Below are 19,758 nucleotides of genomic sequence, written 5' to 3' on the forward strand. Positions count from 1 at the left end.
TGTTAATAAAGTTTTATTGGCACACAGCCACACCCATCACTTGATATGTGATCTGTAGCTAGCTTCGCACTACAATGGCCACTTGAGCCATTGCAACAGAGACCAAATGGCCCGGAGGCCTGAAATATTTACCATCTGTCCCTATACAAAAATGTTCCTGACCCCTGATTTATAAATGTGTGCCTTGACATGGAAGGCTCTCTGTAACATATTACTGAGTGATAAATGCAAGGTACGAAATCACAAGCATATTGTGATCACTGTTTTATAAAGTAATGAGGAAGGAGGAAAAACACCTTAAATAATGTATTTTTAGGAAAGATGTCTTAAATTATGTTCACCAGACATAATATCTACTGGGTTACCTGTGAGTTGTGAGATTTTAAGTGATTTTTACTTAACCTCTGTATTTTTCTGTAATGTCTGTTTCTAAAAATATTTACGTAAGTAAGATGGATAAGTGGCTATTTTCTTTGTTATATTGAGTTCAGAGTTCATATCATTGCTTTTTGAACAAAGGTCTTAAACTAATAACTAACAAAAAAGGAAATAGAGGTACTAAGCAGACTGTCGAAAGGAACTGTCACAGTTGCAAAAAATGCAAGGTGAAATTTTTTTATTTTTTAAATTAGCACATTTTAAACCCACTTGATACTGGTTGGGGGTTCAATAAAACTATTCTTTCATAAATTGCTGGTGGCCTTATAAATTGTTACAATTTTGGAAAATAATCTGGCAAAGTCCTAATAGCTTTTAATATGAACTTGAACTTGTATACTTTTAATGTAAACCCTGGAATAGTGTTCTTACATTTAGAAACATACACATCTAAAGAAAGAACCTTTATTTTAGGAAAGACTATGTACACCAAGTTGTTCAAACAGTGCAGACTGTTTTTGATTTAAAGATAAATGGAACTGAACATAAGCTCCCACAAGTGCTACTTTTCCTACAGTGGAAAAGTCTCTGCAGGACAATAGCAAGTGCTGCTAGGACGAGCAACTGGTCGGGGTGCAGAACAGCCACTCTGGGAAACAGCTTTCCGTTTCTCATAAAAAGTTAACCATGTGCTTGCAGTGTGCTACCCAACAACCCCACCCCTATGTATCTACCCTTGAGAAATGAAAACTTATGTGCACACAAAAACCTGTACATAAACATTTATGGCAGTTATGTCCATAATTGTCAAAAACTGGAAACAACACAAATGTTCTCTAGGGGGTACATCCACACAATGGAATATCACTCGGTGGTGAAAAAGGAGTGTGCTGTTGATACCCGCAGTGACTTGCATGAATCTCAGAGGCTATGCGCTGGGTGAAAGAAGCCCATCTCAAAAGCTGACACACTAAAAAAAAAAAAAAAAAAAGCTGACACACTGTATGATTCCATTTATGTGGCCTTCTTGACAAGACAGAATTAAAGGGATGGGGTTGCCAAGTGTTATGCCTGGGGAATGTGACTGTAAAGGGACAGAACTGGGGTTCGGGGGATGATGGAACTCCTCTGTCTCCATGTTGTGGTGGTAGTTACACAAAGCTATGCGTGTTATAATTCATAGAAGTGCACACCCCAAAACAGTCAATTTTACTATATGTTAATTTAAAAATAAAATTAAAATAAATATATGTAGGAAAAAACTCGAAGATAATATAAAAAAGTACAGTATTGTTTAAAATCATGATTTTATGGGCAACTTTCTTATTTTTCCAATTTTATATGAATAAATTATTTTTATAATTCAGATAATATATTTATAAACAAACCTACCCAGGAACTCTAAAATCACAGCAGTGGGTGTCATTTGGGAAGACAACAGAGAGCCTTCACACTGCAGTCGTATCTGAAGGCACTGGCAGCCTGCTCATTGAGAGCAGTTCCAGTTGTGTCCAGGAGTCTGTTTATGAAGTTAATAAAGTATGCAGTTCACTTTAGAAAGTGGGCGTAGAAGTAATTATAGGATTTTTTCTTCTTTACAAGTCTCTTTTATCTAGAAAATTTACTCTTGTAGCATTCCCCATTCGTTTCTGATGCCAAATAAATGAGATTGTGTCAAAAGGCAATAATAACCCATGTACACTTACATTTAGCTCATGTTCTCCAATCCTGGGAAGGCGCATGGGGTTAGTGTACGCTGCTTTTCTTTGCAGAGAGGAAACCAAGGTAGAGAAACACTGGAGGGTAAGCAGTGTGGCAATAAAAATTCCATTTGCTTTAACTTTTCTCCCAGGAGACAGACTGTATTTTTTTATTTTTTATTTTTGGCTTGCCAATAATGATATAAAAGGTAATATTATCATATCGTTTTCTCTTGAGACTTTCCTGGACATCATTAGAAATGAAATGTGTTGTATGCCTTGGGAGATAAAGTATTTGTTTTCTCACTGAAAATTCACAAGTTCTTTGACTGTAATGAAATACTCTCATCTGTTTGGTTTTTCAGGATTTTGTATTGCACGCTGATTCTGCCTCTGCACTACCTTGAGCCTTTCTTTTCATACATCTTTCTCAACGTACAGCTCTTGATCCTGCAAGGTCTTAGTCTTTACTGGGGTTACTTCATCCTGAAGATGCTCAAAAGAAGTATATTCACGAAGGTAAGGGCTATTCAAGTCTTACTGAACTCAACAAATAGATTTCATTGCCAGGGTGAAGGTGAGGCCCAGAGGGTGGAACATTCTACTTAATTTATAGTTAACCAGAATTTTTTTCTTGATGTGATCATCCTTGATTAAAATTTCTCCAAACTATAGCTAGATTCTTCATTAAGCAGATTTCTAAGGTGTTCTTAAGAAATTGCTTTTATTAGAGGACAGGGGTTTTTTTTTGAAATTTTTTATCCAAAAATTGATTGCTACCTCTTAAAGAATGTCCTAATGAGTCTGAATTTGCTCCAGTTCTGGGCCAGCTTTATGGTGATAGTTGGGCACTGTTTCAGATCCCTAGTTTACCCTGCTGAATATCCAGTTTGCACATAATGCTCTCCCCCAAGCTTTCTCCTCCTCTCTGAAATTTTGTTCATCACTTGCCTATACTTTTTTTCGAAAACATCTTCTTCCCTAAGAAATTAATAATACATTTTAGATGATAGAAGGGAGGCTTTTTGTTTGTTTTATTTTGAATTCAATTTTTAAATTTCAGAACAGGGGAGGAGAGGGCTTCAGACGTGAATAAGACATAATCACTGCCTTTGGGGAAACAGCCCAGCATCTAGTCAGGGACTATTCACCTACCAGCAACTACATATATTATACAGAATGTCCTGTGCTGAAGAGAGATTCCAGAAACTTGCTGTGAAAGACAAAAGAGAAATTAATTGACTCAGGGGGACCAGGGAAAGTTTCATTAAATGATGGAATTTGACCGGAGTCTTTAAGGCAAGTTAAAAAAAAATCAAATTACAGCTTCTTCCTTGCCTGGAAATCATACATCTAAGGGAGTTTTAATCAAAAATCTTTCAAGGTGAAAGTTATAGCTGGCCCACTTTTCGGTGTTACCTAATCCACGTGTAACACAGCATTGTATCATGACCAGAATGAGTGATTCCTATGTAACAGGTTTGCTGGTAATTTATCTGATAAGCTCAGTTTTTGATCAACTTTCTGATTAATTCATTTTCCTACATTAGCAGTTGTGTCTCAAAGATTATTGAAGAGTTGACAAATTAAATGGTCGTGGCCATAATTGACCTCTAGATCTTCTAAATCTAGACAGAGGCATAGGAAATTGGACTACATATGAATTAATCTCAGACCAAATCCTGAAAGTTTTTTTATTTCTTTTAAACTAAATTACTGACTTGAGCTTGTTTTCCTGAGAGTAGGTGCTTTCCTTTAAAGCTGGAGTGCCAAAAAAAAAAGAAAAAACTTTCATTGAATGGTTCTAGTTTATTAATGTTCTAAATAGTTTTTCTATGATCTCTGCAAAAGTTATTTTTTCCCTAAGTGACAGTTGAAGTAACTGAGATAAGGTTAAGAATTTGAGCGGTTAGACAATTTGCACATCCAGGGGTTGGATGGAAGGCAGGTCACTGAACTGAGCCTGCCCTACCTTTGGGTCCAGCCTTCCTGGAGCTCCTGTCCCTAGGCAGAAACGGTTCCCTTATTAACTGGTGAGTGACAATAATTACAGGCTTGGAAGGGATCCAGGCAGAACAAAACTTGGAAACCAGAAAATACTTTTGTTTGATTTCATCATGATTTTCATATTTCTGATCTCTGATGGGTTGTACCAAGCCTGATTAAAAACCCAGCGGGTTGGGGAGCTGTGGACAGGAATTCCTGATTTCTCATGCCATACTTTTGAAAAGCTGTTTCCAATTGCAATTTGACAGCAGCAGTGGAGGCCCCTGCGGCCCTAATCCTTGCAGTCCGTATGACTTCAGCTGGCTTGCATGCGCACTCTGTTTTCCACAGCAGTGGCAAATCTGGCTGTGAAGTCAGCTTCTTCCTCCAAAGCCATAAAGCCGGCTTTTAAAGAATGCTGTTTGAAGGCGTAGTTGCACTGCACAGGGGAGGAGGGGGATAGAGGCGGGAGTTGAAATTTTTAGAGGAACAACTAAGTCAGTTTTTAATTCTATTTAGTAAATATTTAGCATTTAATACACACCACAAAGGTGACTAATTCTTGATATTTAAAAAATGGAATTGCAGAGGTCTGTAGGCCTCCAAAAAAAATTTTTTTAACCTTATAGCAGGAATTGAGAATTTGTCTTTTCAAATTCTCTAAGTCTGGCGGGCCCCAAATAAGTAATTTTGAATATGCGAATGAATAAATAATTTGGGGAAAGAAGCCACACTGTTTTGGATGGCAAGTTACAAAATAAGTTATTAATTTGTTTATGGTCTCTATGAATTTGCATGGTAGACTGAAAAGACAGAAGTGATTATTAAAAATAGTGATTTTTTGAAGTATTCACATCTTATTTTCCCTAAACAATAGGATTGTTGCATGCATGTGATGAATGAGGACCTTCCACTATTTGCTACCTTAAAATAACAGTATTACTTTAATTTCAGAACATTAACAAATATACACCATGGTTAGCAGGCATCTTACTGCTTGAGAACAGGAGTTGGCGCTGAAACTTAACTGGTTCCTATAAAATGGATGATTTTGTGATGAACTACCAGCCCACACATCATATTGGGAAGTATGACAACAGGCTGACATATTCAACTTGTCATTCTCTTTACAAACATGAGACGTGCTTTCAGAGGAAATTAGAAGCAGCATAGCATGCATTTTTAATATCACTTAAGAGAACTTGAGCATCCTTAAGCTTTCATTTTCTTCTTTCTAAATATCATACTGGGTGCTGGTCAGCTCAAGCATGTCCCTGTGACATCTTAGGCTGGTGCATCGCCAAGACATGGAGGTGGAGCTGTAGCCTGCAGCCCTCACAGCCAGGCTGGAGGAGCCAGCCCCTTGGCAACCGGCCCCAGCCATCTGCTCTCGACAGGCAGTGTCTCTTAAGTTCACCAAATGACATTTACACATGCTGAACTGTTTTAGTTAAAGAAAGGAACGCTCTAATAAACATGAGGAAACTGAGGCCTCAACCGAATTCACACAGTAATTGCATGGCAAAGCCAAGATCAGAAGAACCTGAGTCTCTTAACTTGTAATACTTCACCTTTTCTAATTATTCAGAGAAGAAAATTAATAACCAGAAAATTAATTTAAAATACTTATATGAAGTAAAAAATAGTGAGTACAGACACAAATTGAGTAATCAAGATAGTAGATTAAAACAGACAGATCCTTCAACTTATTTTTGAACTTTTTAAAAGCATAAAAAACAGTTTTGTTATTATTTTTTAAATAATTTTTTATTTTTAATAATTTTTACTTCCTAGTAAAGCATTTAGGGGTAATAGCTAAGACTACAGGCTCTGTGTAGATTCAAATCTTAGATCTCCCATTTATGGCTGTGTGATCTTGGGCACATTGTGTCTATTCATTGCCTCAGTTTCCTCACCTGTAAAATGTGGCCGATGATATTAGTGCCTCCCTTATAGGAGAAAACCTTTAGAACAGTGTCTGGCACACATGACACGTGTTAGCTGCCATCGTGATTGTCACTGTTGCAATTTATTCGGGTCCCTTGTGTCAAATCACAGAGATCCTGTGAGTTCCAAGTGACCTGGCAAGCTCTCTCTTCCATTTGCCTAGAGAAAGCTGCAGCTGATGTCAGGGGTCGGAGTCCTTGACTTTCCGCCAGTGGTTCTAATGAAGTTTCCTAAGTGTCTTCTGCCAGTTGACTTTCACGGCTCACATTCCAGATGGTATTTTTTGATGCATTCTCTCAGATATCAGCGTGTTAGGGAAGAAGTACAAAATCTGTGACTTCCAAGAAGACCTTAAGTCTCTTTTGTCAGTAGGCAATAGTGGGTGTAAAAACTGCCCTTTGCTGAACAAGACATCATAAAGATACCACGAAGACTGACTACTGAAAGAGAATGCTATAAAAATGCTATTGGTTTATATTTCCATATTTCTGGATATTTATATAGATTAACCAGTTTAACAGTCTATTCAAGAAACAACAGTGGAATGTGTAAAATTTGATAACAAAAATAACTTTGCAAAGTTGCTGGGCTCAAAGAGTTTCAAATTTAAATATACTTGTATACTACATGTTCAGCTCAGCTACAAAATAGAGTATTCCATAGGATTTTAGAGCTGGAAGAGACCACTAAATGTCTACCAGGACACCAGGACCCTCCTCACAGCCTTGCTCTACTGCAGCTCACCACTCATGTCCACGTAGATGGTAGTCTGTCTTGTACAGAGGAAGAGAGAGCTGAGTGAGGACGGCACACGACTTAGCGGAAGTCAAATGGGAGTGGGGACTCCTGAGGCAGATGCTGTGCACTCTGCCTCCCCAGGGAGAGTGTGCATCTGTGCATGGGTGTTTAGTGTGGCTTATGCTCGGTTCCCACAGACTTCATGATCTTAGCACTGGCTTTGCTCAGTTACCTTACAAATAGTCAGTTAATTTCAGCTCTTCATGGAGGGTGGCTCTTTCGAAAATCTCATGGAGGGTATTCTGATTAGGGGATTTTCTGGTTTAAATCAGTCATAAACCTGTTTTGTTTTGTTTTTTAAATAAACTTGAAAGTGTAGAGTTGTTGAAAGAAGTCAAAGTAGACTAGACAACCATCTGAATGGTTCTCAGATAATAAAAGACAGAAGATGTATCACGAGTGAGAGCCAGGCCCACGAGACTGGCCTCTTCCCAGCTCCGTGCCCCCAATGGAATTCCCGTGGCTTTGCCTCGACTGGAAGGCCTCCAAAACAGACCCACAAGTACAGCCAGGGCACCCAGGTGGTTGCTTGGGAGAAGACCCAACCTCACACTCATGGAGATGGAAGCGGCCCAGAACTGAAAGGAGGAGGTCACCTGCCAAAAGGGAAAATGGTGGCTCAGAGGGAGAAAGGGACTTCCTAAGGCCTGTGAATCAGGACTGAAAGCCCCAGAAATCTTCTCAGTGAATTCCTATTTTCCACATCAGGATACCGTATGCAGGCATCTTCTTACACTGGCATGGCCAATGTCTTTGCCCAAGCTGTTTGGAAATTCTTCTATTGTTTTTTTCTTAAACATGTCTTCTTTGTGTCAGGATCGTCACTGTGAGGCCCACACCCAGATGCTGCAACACCTCTTTCTGTGGCTGATGACAGCAGCATGTCTTTTCAGCTCTTAATTCCAAGCGCACTGACCTCTGATGGAGAAAGATTATATTAGGATTTTTAAATAAGTGAAAGAAGGTTTTAGTTCAGTTTTCTTCCATCCCCCCTCTCTTCCTTTGGAAACGGGCGTGGAAAGCAGCTGGGTGCCGGCAGCTGAGTGGGGCCTGTTCCCTCTAGGAGCTCTCAGCTGCTGGGTGTCTGTTTGAAAACAGTGGGCCTCCCTTCCCTGCACTTGCCCATGAATTATATAATGATACGGTGATTTTTCCATATTTACTTTGTCACATATTGGCTCCCTCTGCGTGTACTCTTAAATTTTTTGTCATGTTTTTTCTAACATTGGTTTTCAAGATACTATTCTTAGAGGTACTGGACTATGCAGGGCATTTAATGGGCAACAGGTTAACTGAAGCTGTTGTAAAAGGAAGGAACTTGTTCAGGTGAGAGCTGTCCCATGAAGCGCTTTTGAGGACAGCAATGGGTACTTAAATCCTGCCTTTCTCTCCTCTGTCCCAAATGTTGATCTGATGCTCCCTTGATCTTACACTGCTGACACTGAAAAGGAGGGTGAGTTATGGGTGAAAACTGAAAAGAGATAAAAGAAGCTCCGACATCTCTTGTACCCACGGTTTTAAAAATAATGTCACAAAATGTAATGGGTTTTATATGTGAAAGGAGCAGATATTCTTCATTTTATTAGTAGAGAAAGAGACATACAAGCACACGCACGTGAACACACATGCCCCCACAGATGTTTCATGTGGAACCTGAGTTTCTGTTTCCGTATCAGCCTAGACAAGGGGACAGGCGCAACTCCTGGCTTGTTCACAAATCTGCACATTCACACCAGAATGTGAGAGGTTCATCCGTGGGCTCTTGGGCCAGAGAGATGGGTGAGAGCAGGTGTAGGGGAGGGTGCGCCCTGGACAGCACTATCCCTGTTAATCTCCCACGATTTTATGTGGCTGCAGCCCTCCCTGGGTGGGGCGAGGCCCACCCCCCACCACTTCGTCTCAGAAGAGAGCTTTATGTAACACAAAAGGAACCCTATTCCTGAAAACTCATTCTGTTTGTAGATATGGGTAAAATTAGTTCATTTTTAAAACCTTTTCATTTTGATTTATCACGTGGGCTTTAGCATTTGAATGATTTACGATGCAGATGGCTTTATTTGAGTTCTGTTTGGGGAGTAACAAGCATGCCATCTGTGGAACTGTCTCGGGGGGCTGTTTTCTACACGTGGTGTCTCCTTGCCATGTGTGGCAGACTCAGGAAATGTTCAAGCGGGCAGCACTGGGCACGTGCCCTCTCCCAGTGGCTCTGAAGCAAGTTCTGCAGGTCTGCCCTGAGACCTGTCATCTCCTCAGCATTGCTCAAAGGAACTCGGGCCTGTAGGTCTGCTTCTGTGTTTTCAGTGTGAACCTGGAAACCATGGTCAGGTCTTCTAAGGGAGTGATCTTGGCTGTTCTTGCGCGGCGGCTGGGCCGGGACCTCTGCTGCCGTCTCTGGAACACTGTGCTGAGGTCTGGCTGGCACGCAGGTCAAGGTTAGTACTGGTGCCACCCAGGAGCCACACCAGGTGGCTACTCACGTCAGCATTTGCTGGAAACCAGTCAGCCTCCCTGCACGCCCAACCATCAGCTTACTCACTTCTCTGGGTGCGAGGTGGTATGAAGCATGTGGGGAAAGCCTAGCCGCCAGGAAGCCCCCAGGACCTCAGCTGTCCAGAAAAAGAATAATGAGGGGAGGGTAAAACTCAGTGAAGGTGTAGAAGGGACCTACTGAAACTTTGTCTACTTTCTGTAGCCATCGTTTCTGCACCATATCCGTTGTATCTGTGCGCGTGTGCACATGTGCGTACGCAAGAGGCTTTCAGGCATCCTTCAGGATTCCACACCTGTGAGGAAGGGAAGGGAGCCGGACTGGGTGGAGGGAGGGATTACACTGTGATGCCGTTGCTACAAAGGCCCCAGCCACCCCTGTAGAGCACTCTAGAGCTGCGTGGCCCTCCAGAGATACCCCAGGTGAGGCAAGGGGCCAGACCCCTGTACCCCAGCATTAACTTGTCCCTGGATGCAGTCTGCCCCGTGGAAAGGGGCGTAACTCCGGTCAAAGGAGCTCCCTTCAGCCAAGGATAATGCAGGGAAGGACACAGCTGGGAGCTCCCGTAGCTGGGAAATGAGAGCTGTGGTCCTGAAGGGGCTCCTGGGATGTGCACATCACCATGTCCACGTGGCATCCCATCTGTGCCTGCCCTACCCCGCACCTAATGCCAGCCCCCATCAAGAGGATTGCACTTACCCTCTGTAGGGAGGCAGACTAGGGATCAGAGGGTGTGGGTTCCCAAACACTCAGATGTGAGGCCTTAGAGAAGTTATTTGTTTATTAATTCTTTCACCCTGTTTTCTTTCTTTCTTTGTTTTTTAATTGAAGTATAGTTGACTTACAATATTATATTAGTTTCAGGTGTACAACATAATGATTCAATATATTTATAGATTATATTCCATTTAAAGTTATCACCAAATAATGGCTATGTTTTCCCATGCTATACAAAATATCCTTGTTGCTTATTTATTTTCTACATAGCCGTTTGTGTCTCTTAATCCCATACCCCTATCTTGCCCCTCCCCCTGCACTTCCCCCCACTGGTAATCACTAGTTTGATCTCTGTATCTGTGAGTCCATTTCTCTTTTGTTATATACATTCATTTGTTTTATCTTTTAGATTCCACATGTAAGTGATAACAGAATATTTGTCTTTCTCTGTCTGACATATTTCACTAAGCATAATACTCTTTAAGCCCCTTCATGTTGTTGCAAATGGCAGAATTTCATTCTTTTTTATGGCTGAGTAATATTCCATTGTGTACATACACCACATCTTCTTTATCTGTTCTTCTGTTGATGAGCATTTAGGTTGCTTCCATGTCTTGGTTATTGTAAATAATGCTGCTGTGAACATTGAGGTGTACATATCTTTTCAAATTAGTGTGTTCATTTTCTTCTGATATATGATGAGAATTGCTGTGGAATTGCTGGGTCATAAGGTAATTCTATTTTTAGTGTTTTTGAGGAACCTCCATACTGTTTTCCATAACAGCTACACCAATTTACAATCCCACAAACATAGTACTAGGATTCTAAATGATAATCTTGCTGTGTAGAGTATCCTAGGTTACAGAGTTTCCCTTTCAGCACTTTATTTTATTATTTTTTTTAATTTTATTTACAGCACTTTAAATATATCATACCACTCCCTTCTGGCCTGCTAAGTTACTGCAGAAAAATCAGCTGATAGTCTTATGGGGGTTCCCTTGTACATGGCTCTTTTTTTCTTGTCGCCTTTAGAATTTTCTCTTTATCTCTAACTTCTGCCACTGTAATTGGGATATGTCTTGGTGTGGATCTGTTTGGTTTCATCTTATTTGGGACCCTCTGTGCTTCCTGTACCTGGATATCTGTTTCCTTCTTCAGGTTTGGGAAGTTTTTCAGCCATAATTTCATTAAATACATTTTCAACCCCGTTCTCGCTTTCTCCTTCTGGGGTATTTGATATTATCCCAAAGATCCCTTAAACTATTTCCATTAAGAGAATTTTTTTTTTTCTTTTTGCCGTTCTGGTTGTGTGATTCCCATGTTTCTGTCTTCTGGATAACTTGTGTCCTTCTGTATCATCTGCTCTGCTCCTTGTTCCTTTTAGTGTGTGTTTCATTTCAGTTATTGTACTCTTCAGTTCTGACTGGTTCTTTCTGATACTTTCTAGTTCCTTGTTAAAATTTTTACTGTGTTCATCTGTTCTTTTCCCTGATTCAGTTAGCATTCTTGTTACTAATGCTTTGAATTCTTTTTCTAGTAAATTGTTTATTTCTGGTTTCATTAGTGTTTTTTCAGGGGTTTTCTCTTGACTGTTTAAATTGAGACCAATTCCTCTGTCTTATTTTGCGTATCTTCCTCTCTCTATGAAATTAGGTGCAATAGTTACCTGTTGCAGTCTCGAAGCCGTGTCCTAATGTGGGAGCATGCCTACACCATGTGCGTGTCTCCAGTGGCCTTGGTGGGAGAGTTGGATCTGGAGTGAACACAAGTCATGTCTTTCCTCAGGGTGAACTGGCAGCTGCCACCTTGGTGGGAGGTGGGCCTGGAGAAGGAGGGGCTAGGACCAAAGCCAGGTGGTGAGGAGGGCTTCCCCTTTGCTCAGTGGATGTCAGCCCCCCATTGAGGGTGGGGTCATGTCCCAAGCTGCTGGAGCAGAAGCCCTGAGGGTCAGGTGGAGTGTGTGCCCTGCCCCTCTCCCAGCACTGGCACCCTCAGCCCCAGAGAGGAGCAGTGCTGCAGCCAGGGGGGCTGGTGTGGGTGTTCAGCAAGGGTTGCGCCAGGGGGTGTGGTGGTCTGGCCGCCATCAGAGATAGGAGCTGCCTCCGATGCACTGTCTCTGTAGTTGCCGGGAATGGCTGCCTGCTCCTTGCTCAGGGTTTGAGCTGCCGCAGCGTGTCACAGCTGAGCTTTTTCTTTGGTTGTGGCTGCCTGTGCTCCTATGTGGAGTTACAGTGCAAGGCCAGCAGTGCTGGGGTGTTGGCTCAGCTTGAGCTGGGGTGTGCACTGGGATGGGTGTGGGGGGGCAGTCACAGGAAACCAGTCAGCCAGCTGCATGGTCTCAGTCCCCCCTCACTGCCCTGCTGTGGGAGCAAGCAGGCGTGCCCGAGCTCCTCATGGGCAGAGCCCAGGCGTCCCTCAGCCCTCCTGTTAGTGCCACCAGCCCTCCAGCTAGCCGAGGGCTCTCACCCTTGTTGGACCCCAGGGCTGAGGCAGCCAATATGTGGATCAAACTGCTCACTCCCCAGGGAGGACCTCCACCCACGTCATCTTCCTTTGCTCTGAGTCCCCTCCCAGGGGCACAAGTCCAAACCCAATTGCTTCCTTTTTCTTCCTGCCCAATTTCTCAGGTATCTTTCTTACAGCTGTGGTTGTACAGGAGTCTTTCTGCCAGTTTTCAGTTGGTTTTCAGTGAGAAGTGTTCCACACGTAGCTGTATGTCCAATGTGTTCATGGGGGAGGCAAGTTCAGTGTCCTACTCCGCCATCTTGATTTGAGTCTCCACCCTCTGTTCTCTAACTCAAGGTGGTAGCTGCCCTGCCTTCCTTACAGGGTTGTGGTAAGGATCAAATGCTGTTATATAAATGAAATTACTCTCTAAACTGTGAGGGGTGAGGTGTGGAGAAATATGTGGTGGTGTCATAATCATGGAACCAAACGTTCCATGGTTTCCAAGTCAGTCTCAATCCCAGTTATTTTTCCCTGTTCCCCCTCACTCCCAAGACACTCATTTCTCTCACGTGGTATATCCTTTTTGAGCTGTGGAAAATAGGTTACTGAACCCTAGCCCACCGACTAAGGCATTGAAACACTTCCCTGAGCTGTCTGGTGAGAAAACCTGCCACTTGCACGTTTCTGGAGTGGGAAGGGGTGAGCAGGTGTAGCCTGAGCCCCTGGGCACTGCCCTTTGAAGGGGCCTGGGGTCAGGCCAGGCCTTTCCGAGAGGTTTCAGAAAGCTGTTGGGAGGCAGGTGCCGGAGGCGGCAGATCTGGTGCCTCATCTGCTGGCTCTCATCACCCGTGGAGAAGGCGGCCCTCCTGGATCCCAGTCTTCACAGAGGTCCTGGCAGTGCTGACTGCCTCTCTTCCCCACGAGGGACATGTGTTCCAGAGGCATCCTTGAAATTGGCAGGTCTGTCTCTGGCTCAGGGCTTCTCAGCATGAGTGGCACTAGAGACATCCTGGTCCAGATAATGGTTTGTTGCAGGGGCTGTCCTGGGCGTTGTAGGATGTGCAGCAGCTGCCCTGGCCTCTGCTCACCAGATGCTAGTAGCACTCTCACCTGTAGTTTTGACAACCAGAAATGTCTCCAGATGTTGCCAGGTGTCCCAGGTAAAAATCTCCATGATTGGGAATCACCACCTATCTGCACATATATCCCCTTCCCCTTTCTGTAGAGATACGTCATGTTTTCTTCCTCAAGCACAGAAACAGTATTGTTTATAGATGTTTCAGAGGCTTTCATTGGTTTATTTATTTACTTACTCACTCCTGTGCTTTGTGCTACTGTTGTCATGCATTTTAATTATATATAATAATACATGATACATTTATATAAAAGTATATAAATATTAGTTATATATATTATAAATGCCATATTATATTGCTTTCTTTGCTTTAAACAATTAATTATTTTAAAAATTAAAAAATTAAAAAATTCTAGTGTCTTTTATATTTCCCTACATATGTATCATTTCTGGCTCTCTTCATTCCTTTGTGTAAACGTAAGTATCTATCTGGTATCATCTTTTTTTCTGTTCTTTTTTCCCCATGAAGACACTCATTTCTTGTAGTGCAGGTCTGCTGGTGATTACTTATCTCAGCTTTTGTTTATCTGAAAAAGTCTTTAATTTTGCCTTTTTTTCTTTTCTTTTTCTTTGTTCCCCTTTCTTTCACTGCTTTGAAGATGCTGCTCCATTGTCTTCTGGCTTACAACTTTCTGGTGAGATGTTGCTATTTTATTATTTTTGTTACTCTAAATAATGTGTCTTCTTCTTCTGGCTGCTTTTGAGATTTTCTCTTTAGCACTAATTTTCAGTGATTATGACATGTCTCGGTGTGTTTTTATACGTAGGATTTGTTGAGCTTCTTGAATCTGTGGGGGTTTATAATTTTCATCAAATTCAGATTTCAACAAAATTTTCAAAATTTCTTCTGTCATTCCTTTTGTGTCTTCTTCTGGGACTTCAATTACCACTCTCCTGGCCCACAAATCATTGATGTACTATTCATTTTCAGTCTTTTTATTTCTGATCAGTTTTCATTTTGAATATTTTCTATTGCTACATCTTCAGGTTTTTGGTTTTTTTTTAATCTTTTCCTGTGTCTAATCCACAGTTAAGCCTATCTAGTGTGTTTTAAAATTTCGGATGTTGTATTTTCCATCTCTATAAATTACACTTTGCACTTTTTTTATATCTTCCATTCCTTTCATTATATTCCTGTGCTTCTCGACCTCCCTGAATATATACGGCACATGTATAATAATTATTTTAGCATCTTTGCCAATTCTGTCATCTCTGATAGTTCTGAGTCTGTTTCTATTAATTGAATTTTCTCTGATTTATGTGACATTTTCCAGCTTCTTTGCAAACATGGTAATTTTTAATTGGATGCTAGACATTTTGAATTTACTCTATTAGATCTGGATATTGTATTCTTTCAAATAGTGGTTTTTTTAATGTAGTACAACTAGTGTATTTTGGTTTTATATGAAGTTAAGTTACTTGTAATAAGTTTGATCCTTTCAAAGCCTAGCTTTTAAGCTTTATGAAGATGACAGTAGAATAGGCTTTAGTCTCTGGCTATTAAGTGGAGTCCTTCATAGTGTTCTCTTTGCCCATGTACTAAGAGTTCTTTCCACGCTGGCTTGTGAGAAGACCACAAATGGCCAAGCCAGTGTGGGCTCCAGGGGTTCTTTTGCCAACTCCTTTCTGGTGGTTCTTGGCCTGGCCTCCAGTCTCATACACGTGCATAGATCAGTACTCAGTCAAAGACTGAAGGGGACCCCACTGCAGATCTCTGGAGCTCACTCTCTGTGTAATTCCTTTCTTACCAGCATTCTGCCCCATAAATTGTAGCTTCCTTGGCTTTGGTGAACTCTAGTCTGTTTCCTCAACTCACTGGCCTCACTGGGCTCCATTTGGTGTCTTTGCTGTACTTCAGCTTAGAGGCTTCCTCCAGGCAGTAGCTGGGGCAGCTGAAGAGCGTCCCTTCTTCATTTTCCTGTTCTCAGGAATCACAGTCCCAAGCAGCTTATTGAACAGTGTCTAAAAACTATTGTTTCATATGTTTTATCCAGTTTTCTATTTGTTTAACATGTTAGAATAATCTAGTGCCTATTTTTCCATAATAGCAAAAAGCAGAAGTCATAGTATTTTATTTTCTAAATAACAATTCTTAATATGCTTCCTGAGATGTCCTGTTTTATTTTTCAAACAAGTACAACTGTTAGGTGATTCTTTCTTTTTTCCTGATTTTTCCCTCTAGTTCAATGCTGTCTAATTAAAATATAATGTAAACCACATACATAAAGTTAGGTTATCTAGTAGTATCATTTTAAAAATAATAAGAAACAGGTGAAGTTAACTTAATAATATACTCCATTTAATGCAATACAAGCAAAATATTATCAGTTCAGTTTTGCCTGATGTATATTTTGTCTGGTATGTATTTTAATAAGCGAAGGATTATAAGAATCGTATAAAGCTAATATAGTGATTCAGCAGTCAATGCAAAAAATCATTAATGAGATATTTTTCATCCTTCATTTTCATACTAAGTCCTTGAAATTCAGTGTCATTTTACACTTACAGCGTCTCTCAATTTGGACCGACCACATTTCAGAAGGTGTAGTGAATGCATTGGGTGTTATAGCTCCTGACTCTAGACTAGCAATTCTGCCTCTCAGCCACTGCATATGGGATGTTCTCATGTGTGATTTGTTCCCACGGGGTCCCTGGTGTTATATTGAATTGTAGCATGCTGGCTGTACCTACTACCCTTTCTTCCCACTCAAGAAAACTTTCCAGTTTGTGAGCAAGGGAGGAAGATGCTATTCTCAGGATCTTTTTTTTTTTTTTAAGCCAATCCTTTGTCTTGTTTTTCTCTCTTTTCTAAAGGAGGCTTGCTTTTCTTCTCCTATTTCCTTCTTTCCCTTCACTGCTCATCCCCAGATACCACTCTTCTCTGTATACCTGGTTCTCCTTGGGGCCCCTTCTCTTTAGCAAGGGCTATGACCTTCCAGGTGATTTACGGCTTCACTTTCTCTTTCTGGGGGTGATTTTGTCTGTGCTTCTTCTAAGTCCTGTACTCCCACGCTGCTTGTTTTTCCAACCTCCTCTCCCCCCCTTTCCCAGCCACAAGCTGGGCGCTAACTGGAATTTGTAAATTTTTTCTTTTCTTATCCAGATTCTCCTTAAATCAGCACCAATTTCTAGATATGGTCTGACTAATACACAGTCAAGCAGGTCTGATGTCTCTCTGTGAAAGCTATGCTGCCATCAGTGCATCCTAGTTTTGCTTTGAGTTGCTGGTAGTTCACCTTACATAGTTAATTCACATTGAGCTTGAAATTGATTAAAACCTCTAAGTCTTTTTCACACAACCCAAGCCACATTTCCTCTCAGGATTATCTGATGGTGATGGTGACTTTTGTGGATGTTGTATTCCTTCTTGTTAAGCTTCATTTTGCTTGACCAGCTTATTGTTTGAGCCTTTTGTTTAAGAATGGGAAAGCATGACATTTTCTGATAGGTGCTTAAACATTTCAGAAGACCTTTTGTCTAGAAGGCCTATTAAAGGAATTCAGGATTATTCTATATAATCTAGTTCATGAAAAAAAGTCATTTTTTTTGTCTTGATATATATTTTACTCAGGAGACAATTGTAATCACATTTAGGACTCATGAAGAATAAGGTATTGTTCTGGATCTCACACCCAAAAGATCTGGCAGGATTTCCACTTTTTGCTTCAATTCAGTGTGTTATACGCTGGCTACGTTAGCTACAGCTTCACTAAAATCACCTGTAGAGCCTTTAGAAAATACTCACAGCCAGATCCTAATTCAGACCAATTCAATCAGAATCTTTGGGGACTGGACCCAGACACTGGGGTTTTTGACAGTCCTCCACTTCCCCCAGCGAAAGTGATTCTTCTCTTCCTCTCAGGTTGAGAGCCACTAGATCAAGTGGGGAATCCCAGGGGTGGGTGGGGGTGTGTGTGTGTGTGTGTGTGTCTTCTCCAGTCTGCACAAGTGTCCATGGACATCCCTCCAGTTGCTGGGTCTGCCTTCTAAAAAGCAGAGATAGCTGCACCTTCCCCACATCTGTAGAGTTTGCTGACATGACCTCAGGAAATACTCCCATCACTCAAATTTTAACAAGAGAGTAGACTTCATGTTACATAGGTGTTCTATGCTGAAAAATCCTTATACATAAAAAGTCAGACTGTTGAAACAGGCACCAAGCACTTTGAGATTCTTTAATTTGTAGAAAACCAGAATTCCCTAAATAGTACATATCTCTGGAGAATTAAAGACATGAGTCATTACGTAAAGTGAGACATACCGGTAATTCTATGTTGCCTTTCTGGACTAAAAAGACTCAAGACATGCAGAGTCAAGGAAGCCAAATTGTTTGCAGTCATGGGATTTTAAAATGTTAAAGGCCCTTAGGCAACCCTCTGCCTCAACTTCTTCTTTCTACAGAGAGCAGCAACCTAGAGAGGGTCTGTGGCCTAAGTAACCACCTGCAGACCGCAGTGTGGTACCTGACTGTCAGCCAAGGCATCACCAGAGCTGGTGAGACGTGCAGCCTCTCAGGTCCCACTGGATACTTTCTGAATTAGAATCTGTATTTTATCAAGACCCTTAGGTGATCCACGTGTACATTAACGTTTGACAAGCACTGGTCTAGAAATTTCATATTCCAGATAACTGGCAGGAAATGCCCATGGATAGCCAAGTTTCAAAGTATCCAATTTAAATTTAATGCAACTCCTTTAAGGAGACAAAAAGGGAAAAACTCAATTGGTTTTTTTCTGTGACCTTGTCAACTTGAATAATAAGAACTAATATAACAAAAAAGGAATGTATTTTGACAGTAGTTCAGAAAATTAAACTCTTTGATTTGAATGCACTTTTTTTTTCATACAGTTAAAGCTAAAAGTTTCTTTGAAAACAGCATAAAGTGCTTATTGTATTGTTCTTTGTTTCATTGCCAGCTGTGGATTTAGATGTAGAGCCATTCAGAAAGCAGTGGGACATTATGAGTCATTCACGACCTCCTGGGCTTTGACATTACTGTAAAGCCACAGATTCCCGAGCACAGAGTGTAGTTAAGGCATTTCAAAAGCACAGCTCTGCAATTTTATTGAAGCCATGGTTGCAGATGTCATTCTCAGAGTGTATGGAAGTGCTGTGGCAGAGATTATTTGTAATTTTATTCTATTAGCATATTTTTTCTCATCATCAAAATTTATTTTGTTTGGTTATCCTTGCAATAATTTTTGAGGACTGCAGAGTAGTGTCAGCTACTTACTTTCACTAATAATTAATCATGATTAATTCATAAAGGTATATACAAGGGTGAGTCAAAAATTATCCACACTCCAATTATATTAAAACTTCTATAAATTCTATAGCCAGAGTGCAGATAATTTTTGATTCACCCTTATATATTCTGGAATCTTAAAATATAAGAAAAATTACACAAAAAAATAAAGCTAAAAGCATCGATATCGTCAGGGCTTGACTTTAAATTAGTCACACTCACTTTTTTTGGTGACTATGAAAGTGTAAGGCATGTATTGATTGAGCGATGCCGGTTGTTTTCCACACATGGTCCCGTGTGGGGCAGTGGCTGAGGGTGGGGATATGTTCTCCTAAAACACTCAGGATAGTGAAGGGTTTTGGTGCCAAGTCATATGCGGATAAACTGAAGAAAGTGAGACTATTTAGCTTGAAGAGGGGTTAACTTCAATGTTTGAAGGAAGTACATAGATCCCTTCTGAAAAAGGGGGCAGATTTTAGCACCATATGAAAAAAGAAACAGGTAATGATTTACTAGAAATGTACAAGCAGGAGAATGTACATCTTTTGCTCTGGTTAAGAAAGGCATATCAGCATCAAGTAGAAATTAGATTAGATGAGCTTAAAAGTCCCTCCAAACCTGGAGGCCTTTGGGCACCATTCTTTCTTATGTAATTGCCCCTCTACATCTCAGATGCTACCATTCCAGTCTGAGCCACTGGCATCTCTCTCCTGGTCTATGACCACAGCCTCCTAAGAGCTCCACCTGTGACCACCCTCGATTCTTTCCAGCCATCTCCACACAGCAATAGAGAAACCAGTTTCCACAGAGAGCAGGTTTCTGAGGATAGGCACCTTGTCTTTTTTTGTCACATTGTTTCCAATACTTCAAACAGTGCTACACAGTGGTTTCCATTTGGACCTACTTCTAAAAGTGA

At 41.1% G+C, this 19,758-nt stretch overlaps 1 protein-coding gene across 3 annotated transcripts in view; it reads left to right on the top strand.

The window, feature by feature from the left end:
• Positions 1–19,758, top strand: part of CERS3 (ceramide synthase 3) — a 107,176-nt gene that overhangs the window by 73,135 nt on the left and 14,283 nt on the right. For all 3 annotated transcript variants that reach the window (XR_009051423.1, XM_057722992.1, XM_057722993.1), the window contains one exon: positions 2,444–2,597. Coding sequence is in view for 2 of the 3 variants with exons in the window: in XM_057722992.1 (XP_057578975.1) it covers positions 2,444–2,597 (154 nt within the window). In the remaining variant the exon portion in view is untranslated. The remainder of the gene's footprint in view (positions 1–2,443; positions 2,598–19,758) is intronic.

Source organism: Hippopotamus amphibius, chromosome 2 (assembly GCF_030028045.1).
Source record: "Hippopotamus amphibius kiboko isolate mHipAmp2 chromosome 2, mHipAmp2.hap2, whole genome shotgun sequence".
NCBI classification, from domain to species: domain Eukaryota; kingdom Metazoa; phylum Chordata; class Mammalia; order Artiodactyla; family Hippopotamidae; genus Hippopotamus; species Hippopotamus amphibius.